Source organism: Zophobas morio, unplaced genomic scaffold (genome assembly GCF_036711695.1).
Source record: "Zophobas morio isolate AGI-343-1 ecotype UQ-CSIRO unplaced genomic scaffold, CSIRO_AGI_Zmor_V1 ptg000002l, whole genome shotgun sequence".
In the NCBI taxonomy this organism is placed as follows: domain Eukaryota; kingdom Metazoa; phylum Arthropoda; class Insecta; order Coleoptera; family Tenebrionidae; genus Zophobas; species Zophobas morio.
The window spans coordinates 3,551,935-3,565,524 of NW_026972107.1; the positions used below are offsets into that span (position 1 = coordinate 3,551,935).

The 13,590-nt window shown below is 40.7% G+C and overlaps 5 protein-coding genes across 5 annotated transcripts; 2 read left to right on the plus strand and 3 right to left on the minus strand.

Moving 5' to 3' along the window:
* Window positions 1-2,978: 2,978 nt before the first annotated feature.
* On the minus strand, window positions 2,979-3,780 carry LOC135124671 (uncharacterized). The gene has a single exon (XM_064049908.1). The coding sequence runs from the start codon at window positions 3,735-3,737 to the stop codon at window positions 3,084-3,086; it is 654 nt and encodes a 217-aa protein (XP_063905978.1). The 5' UTR covers window positions 3,738-3,780; the 3' UTR covers window positions 2,979-3,083.
* Window positions 3,781-3,827: 47 nt separating this feature from the next.
* On the plus strand, window positions 3,828-4,537 carry LOC135122943 (uncharacterized). The gene is made up of 2 exons (XM_064047763.1): window positions 3,828-4,115; window positions 4,160-4,537. Exons 1-2 carry the CDS (start codon window positions 3,828-3,830, stop codon window positions 4,535-4,537), a joined length of 666 nt encoding a protein of 221 aa, XP_063903833.1.
* Window positions 4,538-4,551: 14 nt separating this feature from the next.
* Window positions 4,552-7,460, minus strand: LOC135124661 (sphingomyelin phosphodiesterase-like). The gene is made up of 13 exons (XM_064049897.1): window positions 7,157-7,460; window positions 7,047-7,104; window positions 6,790-6,917; window positions 6,628-6,742; window positions 6,408-6,578; window positions 6,228-6,355; window positions 5,950-6,180; window positions 5,528-5,895; window positions 5,376-5,476; window positions 5,167-5,325; window positions 4,998-5,107; window positions 4,760-4,947; window positions 4,552-4,712 (listed from the first exon to the last, which is right to left on the minus strand). The coding sequence occupies exons 1-13, from the start codon at window positions 7,157-7,159 to the stop codon at window positions 4,574-4,576; spliced, it is 1,899 nt and encodes a 632-aa protein (XP_063905967.1). The 5' UTR covers window positions 7,160-7,460; the 3' UTR covers window positions 4,552-4,573.
* Window positions 7,461-10,850: 3,390 nt separating this feature from the next.
* On the plus strand, window positions 10,851-12,158 carry LOC135124683 (programmed cell death protein 2-like). Its single transcript, XM_064049918.1, has one exon. The coding sequence runs from the start codon at window positions 10,919-10,921 to the stop codon at window positions 11,930-11,932; it is 1,014 nt and encodes a 337-aa protein (XP_063905988.1). The 5' UTR covers window positions 10,851-10,918; the 3' UTR covers window positions 11,933-12,158.
* Window positions 12,149-13,462, minus strand: LOC135124694 (uncharacterized). The gene is made up of 2 exons (XM_064049928.1): window positions 13,317-13,462; window positions 12,149-13,268 (listed from the first exon to the last, which is right to left on the minus strand). The coding sequence occupies exon 2, from the start codon at window positions 13,250-13,252 to the stop codon at window positions 12,527-12,529; it is 726 nt and encodes a 241-aa protein (XP_063905998.1). The 5' UTR covers window positions 13,253-13,268; window positions 13,317-13,462; the 3' UTR covers window positions 12,149-12,526.
* Window positions 13,463-13,590: the final 128 nt, after the last annotated feature.

A 13,590-nucleotide genomic window follows, 5' to 3' on the forward strand; every position in this document is an offset into this window, starting at 1 on the left:
TCCCTACCAAAAATTTGATGACGTCACCTTCAAATTTTGCTAAGTAAAGCTAACTTGTAGTATATATTATGACGTACTTAAATAAAATGTGTAGAATTAATTAATAATTTTTTACATGACATCCGATAAACTTCATTTATTCATCCCCTCCAGAAAATTGATGACGTTATCTGGAATATTGTTAAATAAATGCTTGTTCAAAAATGTTCGTTTTGGTTAAAGTTGGCTTCTCGTCGGCGGTGCTCGGAAAGAATTTTTATTGCGGGTTTACGTCCAGATATCTAGGATAATACTCTGTCTATTTTTTCATGTTGAAAAGCTAATAGAAGCAATAAACAGTATGCAAAAAATAACATTCTGATATTTTATAAATAAACGAAAATGCTGTTCACTTTCAATATGAAAAACGTCAATTATTTTTGGAGTTTTATAGTTTATTTTGTTTTAGAATTATGACCGAAATCTCCGTAATAATACTAAAATTCGGGTTTACTATGTTTAAAATAATTCTGATTGTGTTTTTGTGGGGAGTGAGAATGTTGAATGTATTAAATTTTGGGTTTTACGATTTCGCGATCGAAAAAATTCAGTCGGAATCGTACCCCAAAATAAAAATCTCGGTTACGTTTTTCTATAAAAACGACTAGATTTGTCGTTTTGGTGCGGCATAATTTGCTGGACCCCTGCATAAAAAGACACTAAATAAGTTGCAAAAGCAGGTTGAGACCACGACTAAGAAATGATGTATCGTTATTAGCATTTATGCGTTGGACCACACACAAACAACGACCTCTCTTAGAGGGATTAAATCAAAGAAAAATAAACGGAACGTCAGGTCCCGCGCGCGTTATCCTGATTTATTCCCACTAAATCCACGTTCGAGTCGCTTGACATTTTTATTTATTCAGTATGTGTACATGTTTTAATTAAAAATTCGATTGTCAATTCAGTTAGTCGCTTGTTACCAACAGGTGTTTCGTCCGATAAATCTCCCAAATAGCGTCCATGCAAATCAGGTATTATTAGCATTTTTATCAAGTTTTAGGACCCATAAATCAGCACGGTGTGTACCATCGCGTCGTGGAATTCCTTTCCGAATTCGTGTAATGAAATGGGTTTTCATCGTCGCCACATGGGCGCTCGGAAGCTTTCTCCGAGGGGGCAAATCCGTAAAACTCCACGAAACTTTTCAACCAAAAACACTGAATCGTCAAACACTAAACACCGACGTGAATGTTTTACTATAGTCAGTTTTTTCCAAATTTCGCCAAAACTGTGTTGTCGCAGCCAAAAAATTTCAGGATGCTTACAAGATTTTTTTTTTCGATATATTTTGGTTGGGTGATTCTTTAGGTGCGCTTTCGCGCTCGGAACCCGCGAGGGGTGACCGCCCCGTCGCCCCCCTCGCGCGCGCCCATGCCCGCCGAGGACCCAGCGACCCCTGCGACGGGCATAAATAATACCATTAAAGGTGAGGTTTAACAGCGGGCGTTCCCAGGAACCCTGCGGCGAGAATTACTGCCCGAATGAATAACTATATACTTTATTACATACTAATAACATGCTCACATTAGCATGTGACTTTTATGTAGGGTTATTAATCAGGTATTCACCGTCTCAGCTAAGCCTTTCACTGGACATGGGTGCATTTTCAATCGGCGATTCCGCAGTATGCGCATGGACATTGCTGACGTGTTTTACGCGCAAGTAGCGCAGATACCGCCGCGTAAATACAAAAATTACGACGAAAAACAAAATAAATATGCGACACTTAAATAAATGGGAGTTATGAGAGCTTTGCTCCAATAAACCACACATAAAACTGGATAATGCAGTCGGAACGAGAAATGTGCGCCACAGCTGAACCACGGAGACGTAAACATGGGTGGCGAAATCGGCACGATTTATTGGCCCCAACAGATCGAATTATAAAACACAAACACGAAAGCATACCGTCGGAAAGTTCGTTATCGCAGCGGGCTAACGCAGAAATAAGAACTACTCTAAATAGTCTTTGTGTTCATTCCTTGCAAAAGCTTGATGACGTCATCGCAAAATCTTGTCGACTGAATTTGTTCCGTCACACCACTTGTTATTTTTGTAACAATTTTTTCGTCATTATAACGTTCTGCCTCGAATTACTACGGTGTTCCGTGCCGGTTGCACCTCCGCACGTGACATCACCCCCTTGCCTCCACGCTCTGCTACGCCCATGCATAACAGACCGCATTATAATTCATCTCAATTTGTCAGACCGAAATGAATATAAATTTTTAATTCCACAAGTAGTCCTATTAAAATGATAAACGTCTATGCTTTCTCAATATTTATCTCACGGAATTTAAAAAATATTATTTAGAAAAATTCTATATTTACTACGTTTTTTATAATTTCTCGGAATGTGCCCAAATCGACCCCGGCACGATTTACAACCGCACATAAAACAGTCGAAACGTACCCGCTCGCCGATTCGTCATGGTGTCCCCGACCACGTGACCGCCACATTCACACCGTTGAATAGAAAAATAGCCGGTGCATCCAATTAAGGCGCGTAATCAATAACACAACGTCGGGCCCACATTTTTATGTAATGTTTTCGTCTCGATCTGGTTTGCGTCTTTGTATTTGCTTTTCCTTGTTTACGGAAGAATGATTGCCGCACGTTTATTATGTAGAAAAAGCGCATTTATCACGCCCGATGGCGCTGTGGTCGGCCACCGATTTAACCGACGTGGTTGCGGGCAAACCCGGCTCGCCGGACCGCTGGTCCGCTCTACTAACATAACGTCCTGAAATAAGAAATATGAGAAATTATTCTTGTCTCTGCGTGAATTCAAATTACTATTAAGCTGACTGTAGTAATCGTATAGTTGTCGTAAATACTTGGAAATATCACTTTACACTTTATTATGGGTTTTATGATCATTATTAATATTATGATTACAGTTTATTAAAATTGTCAGTGATGTACACTTTACACGAAGACTTCTGGTCTTGTACGAGCTGAACTCACGCCAGCTTTACGATCTTGGCGATACCAACCCAGAATGAAAAAAAATACTAACCGTGCAGACTTTATTGAACTAATTAACATAAGAACTCGTGGTGAAATTAAATCTTCGATAATCGATGGTGTGATAAGTGGCGTAAGCCTCGGAGAGGTGCACCAGAGCGTAGTACAAATTTTCAGGGTCGGCTTGGGGCCAAACGTCCCTCTTCGCTCTAGGCCTAGTGCTGTAGGGACGCCTGGTGGGTCTCTGCTGCACTCGAATGGGCCTCCTCGTGGGTCTGCGCCGCCTTATCGGCCGGAAAAAAGCCGCCGTGGGAGCCATCGTCGTCATATCCATAACCACCGTAGTACTTTTACCTTTGATCGCCTGCACCAAAAGACACAACAAATATCCACCGAACGCCAAAAACGCCAACGTCGTCACCGAAATCTGGAAAATACTCTGCACGCTCTTCTTGCCGCTCTTCTTCGAATGCTCCTCTTCGTAGTGGTAGTGGTACCCACCCCGGTCACTCGGGTTGCGCTTGCTTTGAAGAGCCAAAGCTTCAGGTGTGTCTTCACCCCCCTTTGCTTCAATTTTCTCATCACTGTCTTCATTCTTGAAAGTACTTTTCACCTGCAGCAGCTTCTCCAAGGGTAGTTCACTCAAAGTCTTCACGTCTACCAGCGACGAAATATCTTGAGGGAGCACCACCGGGAGCGTTAACACGAAGAACAAAAGAAGCATCTTCACGCATTGACACACGAAGAGTGACTTGCGTTGCTCAACCACACTTGACAAACCAAGCGGACCTCAGACACCGTTTAACCCTCGAAGATGTTAGTCGTGCTAATTCTAGCTCTCGTGGCTTCGTCCACCTGCGAAGAAAGAACAGTTTTCGGGAAGTTGAAGTCGGGGTTTCAGCTCGCAGGGAAGCTACTAGGGATCGACGAAGCCAACGGAGTCGCTCAACTGGTGAGCGAGGCTTTTGGAAAGTCGCACAAGAAAGGGGACGGAGCGGAAGGCACCGGGAACATTTTTTCGGGATTTTTGCGAATCCTGGGGTTCGATTCCAAGAAGATCGGCGCTATCGCTATAAACGCGATAATTTTTGTGGCACAACTGGTAAGTGACGATTTTTTTTATCAAAGTTGGCAATCGTATTGTAGATAAGTTCGTCTTTGTCGCGACCGAGGGTGTCCCAAATCACTGAAGGTCGTACCTTAAGAGACGGTACTCCTTTGGACTGGATGATGAGCAGTCCGGAGGTCATGAGGATGTTCCAACACATCAAAGACAGAGATTTGCCGGACCATATTATCATGTATATTAAAGAGAGGGCTTTGGATGAAGACAGCGATTGCGTACAGTTGTTGATTTGTAAAGGCGCCCCTTTTGTTTGGGGGATGCAGAGGGTTTTAGATGGTAACAGTACCACCGTCAAAGGAGCTAAATCATTGTATGCGTTTCTACCAACTTTGGAGGACGTGATCGACCACGCGGATACCTGTGACCGAAAACACCCCTACTGTTTCGTCCACCTTTAATAAATAAAGTCTAGTTGGATGTACTTAGTACTTTATTTAACTACTAAAAGCTATTTCTAAATCGTGGCACAACTTGTGCCTTTCGTGCGACCTCGCACTCTTCAAATCGCACAAAATCTGAAGTTTACACTTGGCGTCGCACGTCGGTCTCACCGGACTGTCACGATAATAGTACCTGCAATTACTCGATTAGTACCCACTCGACTGTACGTGCGTACTCACTTATAAAACAACTCGAACAAATCTGCGTTGTTGACGAGGTCGTCGACCAGTTTCGCCCAGCTTTTGGGCCGGAGCGACTCCATCTGATAAGAGTTTTTAGCCGAGTACAAACGGTACCACGTTGGTTCATCTTCGCTTTTGTTGGCCTCTTCTAAGTCAATCGTCCAGGTTTCGTGGTCAAGTACTTCCTGCAAATCGCGTTTAAATTAAATGAGTAAGACGGCGGGGGTGAAAGTACCCTGGTACTGTTCGCGTGGTCGCCGTCCACGTAGTAGATTCTGTAAGCGGGATTATGATTCTCGTACGTCGTGACTGACGGTCCTAAATAAGCAACCCCTACCGCTCGGTCTACAAATCAAACAATCTTTTTATTTTTGCGTTTTGTGCTTTGTGCTTTGGTCTCTTACTAGTTTCTTTCGCTTCCATTTCGTAGAAAACTTCAAACTCGTCTGCGTGCGTGTGGCCATAAAACTGGCCTTGAATCGTGTTTTCGTACCGCTGGACGATCGCGTTGAAGTTTCTAGACCACACTTTCATGCAGTCGGAAGCTCCTGGTGGAATGTGGCCTAAAATACGTGCATTGGTAGTACTGTTGTAAAATTAAGTCGTACCGTACCTATGATGTGTACTTTCTCGCCTTTGTTCTCCGCTTCCTGGAGCTCGTGGATGAGCCATTGTAACTCTTTAGCAGGGTCCGTGCTATTGACCACCAGCCACCTAAAATCGCGTTTGATTTAAATTTAAGACACTCTTTTGGTTGCAGATTACCAGCTCAACGTATGACAGTAGTTGGTGTTGAGTGAAATAATCCTGAACCCTGGTCGCAACAAGATGGAGTAGAAACCTCCATGGAGTACCGTGTTTCCGACGCTCGCAGGCAACCACTTCCTCCAATGGTCGGCAACCTTGGTGTACAACCAGGAGACGGAATGGTCAGGATCATGGACCCACGGTGGAGCGAAACTTCCAGCCGGAATCGACTCGTGGTTGCCCAACGCTGGGAAAATGGGCGTGTTGGGGAAAACCTCGAACATTTGCTCCACAGTTTCCTGAATAATGTCTAAATTGCTAGATTTGCTTTGATTCCAGATGTCGTGCGGAGGTAGATCACCGGTCCATAAAATGTAGTCTATATCCTATAACAACCTAGTATAGTAGAAATAGTAGTTTGAAGAGGTGCGGTTTCATACAGGGTGGTCCCGCGCTATGCTCTTCAACATACTGTCGAGCAGAACCTTGGGGGAGTCACACTTTTCGTAGCTCCCCCATTTCCCGGCTGGTACTACATCCGCTGTCAGTGGCGGAGTGCTGGTGCTCCTGCAACACAAAGGCTCTTCGCAGTTGGCCGCACTGCCTACGACGTAGTCAGGGTCGTAGTGGGTATCCGACAAGTGCAAAACTTTGAAAGTTGGTAAACCTGGCTAAAATTCCTACTTGTATGGTTATTTTCCAAGTGTGGATGCCTTACTTTGGGAAGGTCGGGCTCACGGGTAACCGGTTTCGGAACTTCGGGGAACTGCACCTCCCACTGATGGAGGGGATTTTTGACGTCACCGCAAACTTCCCCGAGACACAGAGCGCAAACCTCGTCAGCACCTTGAGACAAAAAATAACCTTCACTTATACCCATCATACCCACTATTATTACCGATTCGCACTGCCTTGAGTGCCGGAAGAACGTCAGGGCCGAAAACATCGAAAACTCCGGTACACACGGACTCACTCTCGACTTTGAAAGCCACGCACAGGCCCACAAACTGGGTCCTTATGTTTTCGAAGCTGGTGTTTTTTCGGACTTCTCGCTGGAGGAGGCCTACGCCTGTGGTAAAAAGGTTAGGCAAGGGCGACCTTGTTTGGGAGAAAGTTACCTAGGCGGCATACGGAGCACGACACTCTGGATCTCACAGCATCTCCTAGTTTCTTGGCCACACGTTCGGGTACAGACGACGATGACTGCACAAATTTCGTGTCAGGAACGTCAACCTAGAACCAAGTGTGTGAAGGCTGATTTTAAGTAAATAAGCATCAACCTTGATTTCTGGTGGTAAGATGTGGTTGTGGGTCACTTCGCCGATGAGAGGTTCACTGTGAGGCTGGATTTTGTAATCCCAGTCGTCTTCGAAATTGTGTACATTCACCGAGGCGATGGGAGTGGCGTCTGAAAAAGATTAAACCTTACGAAAGAAGAGAGTTTATAGTTACATAAGGTTGTTTACGCGCTTAAACTGGACCAGGTGGATGAGTCCAAACATATTGCGGTTGTATTATTTGTGCTAAATTAACTTACGGGTTGTTAGCCGGTGGAGGAGGAACAGCGGGATGATGGCAACTACGGTCGTCGCTCCCTACGAAGAAAACCAAAGTTCACAAAATTAAGGTAAAAATGAAAGGACTCACCATCTTGTCGCTGCGGGTTTTCACGCGCGAATCAAGAGAAATAATTTGAAGCTTAATATTTTATTCTGCAGTTCAACATTCAAGGCTGTCCGCTAAATACAAACTACACATCGTTGGTTCTGATGTTTAATAATAATGCAAACACTAACAATAACAAACGTTTATACAGGAAGCTCTCCTAATTACCTTTCTGTTTCGGATACACAAATCTTGTTAAAATGTAACGACCGAATTACAACATGTACCATTTGTGGAAGTCATGGAAAATGATTAATATTATCAACGGTTAGCCAACACGCTGTTATTTAATTGATCGAGTATTTAACACGATTCACACATTGGGAAAATCCAGGTGTACCGTATTTTTTATATATAAACGTCATGTTTTTCTGTAAATATTGAGCGTCAAAGTCCGCGGAAACATTCTGCGTTATTAGTAAAAAAAACTTGCTATAATGCTCAATTAAAGATGCGGTTGGTTTCGTCACTTAATTAGTATTCGTTTTGTGTACATGGTCGACATAAATGGTTGAACAAAGGGATATAAAGTTTATCAGATGGAAAATATACGTTTGTACGAATTTCTTGCTAATTTATTAGTGGTATTTACAAATAACACACAAAAAAATTACTGCTAAAATTATCCTAAAAACAGAAAAAACCTGTTGTGTAAATGGTAGAATAGAATGTAAACTAAAACTGTTTTTTTTTGTACTGCTAAAGTACAAGTTTTTCAACGTCGAAAATAGCGCGTCATAATTGTATCACCTTTCCGCAAAAAACAAAAATCGTCATTTGCAGGATTAAATCGACCAATTCTTTTTTTTTTCGTTTTGCAGTCTTGTTAGACAAATGCAAGACTGTAGATTGCAACATCGATTATTTCATGTCAGCACTGCTACCAATTTTTGGCATTCTTTGAAACTTGGGCTTAAGGGTACCCAGTAGCAGACCGAAAAATGAGCTAAATAGATTTTTATTTTACGGGCGTAATTTCAACTTTGAAAAAAAGATCGACATTTCAATTGATAGATTATGTCTAAATCTCTGGGGAACACACAATATTTTTTAAAATAAGCGATTGTTTAGTGTTTAATTAATCGTTCATTCTTCGAAGGAATTTGCATTTTTAAACGAGGAGAGAGCATTTTTAGCTTCAGCTTTTATATCAGTGCAAAGACAACATTCAGCTCTATGGGGAAGACCCGGTCATTTTTGTTTAAAATTTATATTTATCAAAATATTTGCCTTTTAAAAAAATACTGAATAATGAAATTAAATTGAAACTAGGCAACTCTATTTACAAAGGATTCGTTTCCATAAATGGTTGAGTTTGACACAGCAGGGAACCTTGCCGAGTGATCCTTTCAGGTAATCCGTCCAGGTACTTTCATAAACCGTCATGTCATAAAACTCATAAATACTTTTAGCTTACGAACATTGTTGAAACTCTTTTACAAGTCGACTTCTTTCATTGCTAACATAATTTGAATTAAAAGTATGCAAATTTTTATAATTTTATACATTCTACTAAAACATTTTCTTACAAAAAGTTATTCCAGTATTTTTTACTAATCTGTCATTCTATATATAAATCAATACACAAAACTGACAAGATTTAGATTCTCATCACTTCACTAACCACTTATTTACTTGAACAATCATATTTATTTAAATTTAATTTTTTGATATTCTTTTCCGCACCACGTATGAGGTAGAGTATTATAGGCACGTTTTTTACGTGATATCTCCAGTAAACCTATTCCAATATTACTATTTATCCCTGTGCGTGTTTATAGTAGAAGGGGAAAAGGTTTATATGAACTAAGTACACATGACGCGAATGCAAATAAAAAATTTTAATTGTACAATCTTTTCTTTACAATTTGTCTAATGGGTTGATTTGTTTAATAACGAGAATCTACTCTCTCCAGAAGTAAGGCATAAAATAAAATTTTTCTCTCTATCTATTTCGCTCTATCATATTATTTTCCCAAAATTTATCATCTCGTTGAATTAAGCATTATTTAAATTGGACATTTTATATATTTCTAAGATAGCGTTTTTGTTTATTAAGCCGTCTGGCGATGCCGCTAAAAATGTACAAACCGCATTTTCAAGTAATCAAGCAATAGATTTTTTTCGGAAAGTACAGTTAATTTTTATGTTTTAGCAGCAATGTGTTCTATTTTCTATTAATTTTTAGGTACATATTTTTAGTCACAATTTTGGTAGTTATTTTTTACTTTTATTTTTAGCAATAATAAATAGTCCAAACATGAAAAAATAAAAAAAAATTAAAATCGGAAAATCTAAAATTTAGAAATCGAGAAATTGAACAATCGTATAATTGAAAACTCGAAACATCGAAAAATTGGAAAATCGAAAAATTAAAAAAAAATGGAAAATCAGAAATATAATGAATTCCGAAAATTGAAAAACTGAAATATGCATAGAAGAACTGAAAACTGGAGAAATCGAAAAATCTAGAATTTTAAAAATTGAAAAATTAAAATATCGAAAAGTTGAAAAATTGCGAAATCGTATCAGTGAAACATCGGACAATTGAGAAATCGAAAAATAAGAAAATGGAGAAATCGAAAATTTGAAGAATGGAAAAATTGAAAATGTCAAAAATTAAAATAGTGAAAAATTGAAACATCAAAAGTTGAAAAATCGAAAAACCGAAAAGTCGAAAAATCTCAATAATTATCTCAGGATTATGCTACTAAAAAATTGATAACATCATCTCAAAATTTTGCTGAATAAATTCTACTAAAAATGGGCAAAATATGATGAGTTTTTACTTGTAATTTATCATTGCATTCATATTTTTTTAGATTTGCTTATTATATATCTAGGTGGCTCAAAAAAATTAATGAATGAGTCAATTTATTCTATTGATTAAATCAGTCTCGACTCACTTCATTTTCCCAGAAATTTTTGGAATACTGTTATTTTTAGTCTAATCCACATTGATTTACGTGTCCTTGCAAAATGTTGATGATTTCATCACAAAATGTGTACCTAAAGTAAAAATTTAACTCGAAAATGCTGGATATGTTTCATTGTATTTTAGGTGCGAGGGAAGTTCTGTCGAAACAACTTTCCACCAATTTTTCTTGCTGTTATATTTGAACATAAACAGTTTATTTTATATATTTTCAAAACATTATAAAGAAAATAAAAAGTTGTTTTAGACTGCACCTTGTGGGTTTCTCAATCTATTTTCCGCAGCATTTTAAACTTTCAAATCAATTTCTTTCAAAATAGATAGAAATTAGAAATGGATTTCGATGGTTATTTCCCTGTACCCTTCATTTCAAAATAAATAAGCTTATCTGGTGTTATTTACCGATTTGCATTTTATGGCGGACTCTCTACAGTGACCATAATCTCTCCTCTCTTGGGTCGCTACCTGCCGTGCATCCGTACTTTGGGTTGCATAGTTACAAAAAATAATTCTTCTCACTGAACACGATATTTTGCGGGCGACGACTGGGGACCCTTAAAGCTGCTGTTTTAAAGTTAAAATACATCTTATAACTTTGAACATAGGCAACCCATAATACTGCAATTGATTTCTTGTAGTTTATACGAACACAGATTGGATTTAAATAATTTGATTTTTTTTTTATTGTACTGTCAAGTTTTAACCATCTACTATCTTCTAGTCGTTGAATACAGCTATCGCATTTTTAGATTTCACTAGACGCAACCGCACTGACAAGTGTCAAGCACGTCTAACCTCACATTTTCAAAATGTCTCACGTGGACTTAGGTTTCCCCCTGGAGTGTGAACCCTGGCGTCTCCAAAGCTACCACTTTCCCAGCAAAATAGGGGGCAAGCCAGCCTGGCTGATTCTAGGAGATCTGCCCCCCCCAGAAGCCCTGCAATGTGATCTGTGCCACCACCCGCTCATCTTCCTCTGCCAAATCTACGCCCCGTTTGAAGAATCTGAAGCCAATTTCCACCGAACCATCTTCATTTTCATTTGCAGAGACCCCAAGTGTTGCGTCCGCAACTCCAACTGTAATATCAAAGCCTTCAGGTGCTCGTTACCCCGCGAAAACAAATTTTACTCGTTCGAGCCCCCTGAAGACAAAAAAGACGCGACTTTTTCGGTGGAAAAGTGGTCAAAGTTGTGTAGCGTTTGTGGGTGTTTGGGGTCCAAGGTTTGCGGTAGGTGTAAAGTGGTGAATTATTGTAGTCGGGAGCATCAAATGGTTGACTGGAAAGAAGGACATAAAAGTGAATGTGGGGTTGCAGGGGTAGATAAAGATCGAGTTTCGTTCAAGTTGTTTCCGCAGTTTGAATTAGTGATTGAAGGTGAACCGCACAATGAACGAAACGTCGACGAAAAGGAAGAAATGCGCAAATTTGAAGAGATGGAAAGTGGCGGGAAAATTGGAACCATGAGTGACGTCGCTGAGTGCGATATGGAACAGTACGCGATTTGTGATAGTGATAAGGCTTTTACACGTTTCAAAGAACGGATTGCTGATAACAGCGACCAGGTTTTGAGGTATGAACGTGGCGGGCAACCTTTGTGGATTGCGAATGAGCCTAAACCCGACTTTATTCCTGAGTGTGAATATTGTATGAGACCTCGACAATATGAATTTCAAATTATGCCCCAAATGTTAACCGCTTTGCATGAAAATGAACTAGATTTTGGCGTCATTGTTGTTTACAGCTGTACTGATAGTTGTACGGAAGGAATTGCGTATAAAAATGAGTTCGTTTTCAAACAAGATGTTTCCACAAATTGTTGAGTTCAGAGATTATATAAAAATAGTGACTGAGTCAATAAATATTTCGGATAATGCATTGTAGAGTTGATAATCGGGGCGATAAGATTTTTATTTGTCGGGTGAAACGTCACCGTAGAATGTGCACGTTAATCTCCTTGTAAAGATAATTGTTTGTAAATTTAATTTTGTTGCAGAGAACAAATATTTATGATTTTATAGGTCCTAATAAAACGCAGGTTTACTCAAATTGTTTTATTGATTTTTTTCCCAAAGAAAAAATTATAAAAAAAGAAAAATTATACATATAATTAAGTCTGAAAACAATGTAAAATTAATCACTTTCGTCTAGTGAATAAAAAACAGTCGTACAGAAATAATTTTATTAAATACCTGTCAACCAAAGCAGCACTGAGACTAGTGTGAAAATTTTATTGCATAAATTTCGTCAATGACGCAAGCATAGAACTCCATCTTTAGACAATAAATAATAAAATAAATACTCCATTGGCACAACCCTGACGAAGCTTTAACAGATTAAGTACGGCAAGATTTGTACTAAAACTAAGTGACTAACATAGCTGCAATAAATATGGACGGTTCTATCACAAAATCTCTTCAAGATTGACTTTTCAAGTTCTCAAACTGCATAATCAACGAATGCGTACGCCTGCTCTCCAGCTCTTCGTCCGACGTGTCGCACAGCTCCGCCAGCGACTTCCCTCTCTTCAACACCCGGGGCACCGGGCCCCCTTCCTCCGTCAAGTCCTCGCTGCTGTAGAACTGCGCCATCGAGCGCGCCGGCTGCAAATTCGTCTGGACCTCCTGCTCCTTCTCCAACGCCGCCATCAAATCCGGCTGAGACTTCTTCCTCTCGAGCCTCAACTCGGCCTCGCGCTTCTGGAACTCCATCAACTCCCTCTTCATCTTCTCCTCCGCCGAGACGTACCCGTTCCTGATGGGCCTGCCGGCCTCTATGGTAACTTTCGCGGGCTCGAACGTCTCCTCGGGCACCCACGAACTCTGCGTCTCCACCTTGGGCTTCATCGTAACCATGTTCATCTTGCCACGCATTTTCAGGAATTTCTGCATTACTCCCTTGGACGACACGTTGGGGGCGAAGAGCCGCGCGGCCGTCTTGGGGGTGTCGAGACCGTTCGCCACCGGGGCCCGCGGGGCCGGCGTGGGCGGCTCGGGGCTGGGGGTCTTGAAACCGTTGGTGTGCGCTTCGGGCTCATTGTTATTGAGGAGGTTGTACTTCTGGCGGAGCTCCTCTTCGCGCTGCAGCGCCTCCTGGATTTCCCGCTGAATGCGGTCCAGGGTCTCGTTTCCTGTGCTTTCCATCACTTTTTGGGGACACCTGTTGATAGCGATTATCAGTGGGCGATAACGCGCTCGCACAACGTACCTTTCGCTGCAGTACACGTACTGACATCACTTTTAGTTAATTGCTAATGGGGCTCGTTATCAACATTTTCACGAATTTTTATCTTTTATGGTGTTTGGAGCGAGTGCTTGCGCGGCACGCTGATTCGGGGACAGATAAAAACCGTTGTGTGTATGTTGGGTTGCCTACTCAGAGCAGGACGTACGTCCGAGATTGACCCGGCAAGTGGGGGATAAGCTTTGTTGATGCGATAATTGTTGTTATTGTTTGATTAATGTGCGGTTTTTCATTAAAA

What these genes read in the sequence shown, in the direction of transcription:
- LOC135124671 (XM_064049908.1), bottom strand. Translation starts at nt 3,737, where the DNA reads ATGCTTCTTTTGTTCTTCGTGTTAACGCTCCCGGTGGTGCTCCCTCAA.
- LOC135122943 (XM_064047763.1), top strand. Translation starts at nt 3,828, where the DNA reads ATGTTAGTCGTGCTAATTCTAGCTCTCGTGGCTTCGTCCACCTGCGAA. An exon ending in TAATTTTTGTGGCACAACTG is followed by an intron (nt 4,116 to 4,159) that starts GTAAGTGACGAT and finishes ATCGTATTGTAG; the next exon opens with ATAAGTTCGTCTTTGTCGCG.
- LOC135124661 (XM_064049897.1), bottom strand. An exon ending in TCTTACCACCAGAAATCAAG is followed by an intron (nt 6,743 to 6,789) that starts GTTGATGCTTAT and finishes ACTTGGTTCTAG; the next exon opens with GTTGACGTTCCTGACACGAA. An exon ending in AATGGAAGCGAAAGAAACTA is followed by an intron (nt 5,108 to 5,166) that starts GTAAGAGACCAA and finishes TTTGATTTGTAG; the next exon opens with ACCGAGCGGTAGGGGTTGCT.
- LOC135124683 (XM_064049918.1), top strand. Translation starts at nt 10,919, where the DNA reads ATGTCTCACGTGGACTTAGGTTTCCCCCTGGAGTGTGAACCCTGGCGT.
- LOC135124694 (XM_064049928.1), bottom strand. Translation starts at nt 13,252, where the DNA reads ATGGAAAGCACAGGAAACGAGACCCTGGACCGCATTCAGCGGGAAATC.